Source organism: Otolemur garnettii, unplaced genomic scaffold (genome assembly GCF_000181295.1).
Source record: "Otolemur garnettii isolate 467f Iridium unplaced genomic scaffold, OtoGar3 scaffold00225, whole genome shotgun sequence".
In the NCBI taxonomy this organism is placed as follows: Eukaryota; Metazoa; Chordata; class Mammalia; order Primates; family Galagidae; genus Otolemur; species Otolemur garnettii.
In genome coordinates, this window is record NW_003852620.1 from 586,951 (window position 1) to 590,041 (window position 3,091).

Genomic DNA, 3,091 nt, shown 5'->3' on the forward strand with positions numbered 1-3,091 from the left:
TTCTTTTCCTCTTTGGTTGTAGTTGTCATTGTCGTTTGGCAGGTCCAGGCTGGATTCAAACGAACCAGCCCCAGTGTATGTGGCTGGCACCTTAGTCACTTGAGCTACAGGTGCCGAGCCTGCCTTGTCTTTTATTTAACTGTAAGTGTCTGGAAATAATTATATATTATGTTTTGAAAGTCTCATCATACCACTTTTAGATGGGGAGGGTAGGAAATACCGATGTTTTAATTCTGCCAAATACACCCTTTACTGAATGATTAGGCACAAGAAATTATTTAGCACAGACTGACTACCATGCTATGCAGCAAGAAAGGAGCCCCTCAGCCATACCATGGAGGAGTGGTGGCCAGTGTGGATGTGATTGGTCAAAATTCTGGCCAAGTTGGTGTTATCTTCTTGATTAAGGGGCAGCAGGAAAGCTGGAAGACCCAGATATGCACCAAAATTCAGCTCCTGTAACATGGCCTAGAATAGAGATTAAAAGGAAAAGGTAATGACCAAAGCTAATGACCAAACAGCTTTATATCAGCTGATTTGTTTTCATTTACCAAGTTATAGGGGGAAAGGGAACCACTCTCTCCACCCAGCTTTATCATAGATCTAATTTTTAGAAAGATCCAGCAGAAAGGTCAAACAGTCTTACCGCCTCAGAGTTCCTGCGGATCTTTTCCACTTTTGAATCTGGACGAATCCATGGAGAAAGCTTTCCCACAATTAGCGTATTCCAGTCTGCACTCCCCCACCCAAGAAAGACAAAAGCTCAATAAGGTTTAACACTTTACTTGTTCAATTTCTAGTTCTGAGCAAGGAATCCAGAGTAGAGATGACAGACAGACTTCCCTCTATAGAGACATGGGAGAGCCTAAGATAAGAGAGAACTAAGGTCTTTAGCAAGTAAGCAAGGAGAAAACAAGAGTTATCCATATCCCAAAGACTAACCAACACATCTGTTAGAGAAGGAGGAAAATGAAGGCCTTGATAAAGCATTAGTTGTTACTGCCTCTAACAATTAAGGGACATATGGGATGGTCCCTACCCCTTCCTGACAGCAGTAGGTCTGATCGTGTCTGGGGGCCGGGCCGATTCTTAGCAGGTTCCTGAGTGAACTCCCTCTTGAAACGCGGGTGGAAGACAGGCATGCAGAGGAAATCAAACCTACAACCGCGACAGACCCAGAATCATCATGTAAAGAGAGCAGCAGTGCCCAGAGATCCAAGCAACTGGATTTATACTACCCTAACTTTCCACAGCCCTTTCAGCTGCCATCAGTTACCCCAATACGCTGCTGAGTTTTAACCCATCTGGGGGCATATCACTTCTGCTGTGCCTCAATTTCTCCCCAAAACACAGCCATAGAAAAGTAAGGAGAAAAGATGAAAATCACGCCAAGTAGAATTTTTATCTACTTTAGTGTCACTGGCTTTCCAGGGCTGTCACACCCAGATCTGCCCTAGTACTGCCCATGCCTCCCTCAAGATTAACTTCTCTCTCTTACCTCCCAACACTTTCTTCCACTCCTAGACAATATTATCGACCTCCAGGGCCCTTTCTAAGTTTACTAAACAACTCCCCTGACTTTTGGACTCAGTAACCACACACTCCCGTAAGTTTCTTCTCTGGGCCCGAGGCTCATCCCCGCCAAGAAGTAATGATTTCTCCCGCCTTCATCCTATCCGGCCCCCTCACCCCTGCCTCTCGGAGATGACTAGTCTGCCCTTCTCCGTCCCCGAGTTCGGACCCCGCATTCCGCTTGTCGAGGTCCAGCCCTCACCCCTGCTTGGCCACAGCCCCTAGAGTGTCAGCAATTTCGGGAACGCAATTCAGGTCCCTCCCGCTGGACACGCGGCTCCCGCCGGCACCCCCGACCGCCATCGCCGCCATCTTTTCCCTCGCGCCGTCCACGCCGGGATTCCTTGGTATTGGCAACCAATCGCAAGGCCGAGAAAGGCCCCCCAAAAGGCGGGACGAGTCGCCTTAACAACCAGAGCGTCTTCCACAGCTTCTTAGCAGGAGGAGGAGTGGTGGGAAGTAGCTCTTCCCGCCAATCCGCAGGCCTCACAGTGACGCACAGCGTGGCTCCCGCAGATCCACCAATCTCATGATCTGGCTCGGGACGAGCTTCAGTCTCCCAGAATGCTTCGTGAGCAGTAGAATTCCGGTCCAAAACTACACCTCCCATGAAACCCTGCAGTTTAGCCTAGAAGTACTATCACTGCAGCGAGCTCGATTGTCTCCGGGCCAGTGGCGCAATGGATAACGCGTCTGACTACGGATCAGAAGATTCCAGGTTCGACTCCTGGCTGGCTCGGCAAGGTCGACTTTTTTATGGCATCTTCCTTCCAGAAATATCCGTAATCGGCATTTTTCACTTTTTCCTTTCCTGTCAGTGTTTAAAGTTTCTTCATTATCTTCTCACGATCTCATTTCCAAGTCTTAAGCTGACTGGAGTCTGCACCCACGTTAGGTCCGTTTTCCCCCTCGCTCTCTTCAGAGGGGTTTCTTGTGTCGTTACTGAGGTTCATATGAACATAGAAAACTAGGTTACTAGCCGGTGCTATTAAAATTGGCTTTGTCGCCTATGTTTCATTTTTAAATACGCTGTGGTATTTAAAACTCAGCTACTAATTCCCAGTGATTCTCTGTCTGAAACGCTGTAAATAAACGCCAGACTACACACACACACTCACACACACACGAAAAGGAATTGATGGTGAAGGATTACATTGGACAGGAGTCATGAAATTGCCTGGCGGAGGCCCGAGAGGATCTACATTTCTTCCATGCCAATAGCTCTTAGAAGATGGAAACGAGGGGAAAGAATGAAGCAAGGAATGACCTAGGAAGGGAAATGGGGACACCTGAAGGCAGGGAGGAGCCCGCTGGTGTTGAGGGCCCAGCAGTGAGGATGGAGAGGGAAACACAGTACGTACGGAAGGCCCTACGCTGGAGTCGTCCATAGAACTGAGGGAGCCAGGCCTCGTATCCTCTCCACGCAGACGAGAAATGAGAGAAGCGGGTTTGGGTTTGATCATGCTGAATTGGACGTCTAGGGGGCGCTGTGTAATAGAAAGTTGGATGAACAGTGATC

General features: G+C 48.4%; 1 protein-coding gene and 1 non-coding gene across 2 annotated transcripts in view; one reads left to right on the plus strand and one right to left on the minus strand.

Moving 5' to 3' along the window:
- The window catches only part of PRMT5 (protein arginine methyltransferase 5), a 12,232-nt gene extending 10,108 nt beyond the window's left edge, over positions 1-2,124 (minus strand). Inside the window, exons 1-4 of the mRNA XM_003801910.2 lie at positions 1,775-2,124; positions 1,040-1,158; positions 647-732; positions 334-468 (exon numbers count right to left, since the gene is read on the minus strand). Of these exons, the coding sequence (XP_003801958.1) occupies positions 334-468; positions 647-732; positions 1,040-1,158; positions 1,775-1,884 (450 nt within the window). The 5' untranslated portion in view covers positions 1,885-2,124. The remainder of the gene's footprint in view (positions 1-333; positions 469-646; positions 733-1,039; positions 1,159-1,774) is intronic.
- A 114-nt stretch (positions 2,125-2,238) lies between these two features.
- Positions 2,239-2,311, plus strand: TRNAR-ACG. Its single transcript has one exon. It is a non-coding gene; the product is annotated as a tRNA-Arg (tRNA).
- Positions 2,312-3,091: the final 780 nt, after the last annotated feature.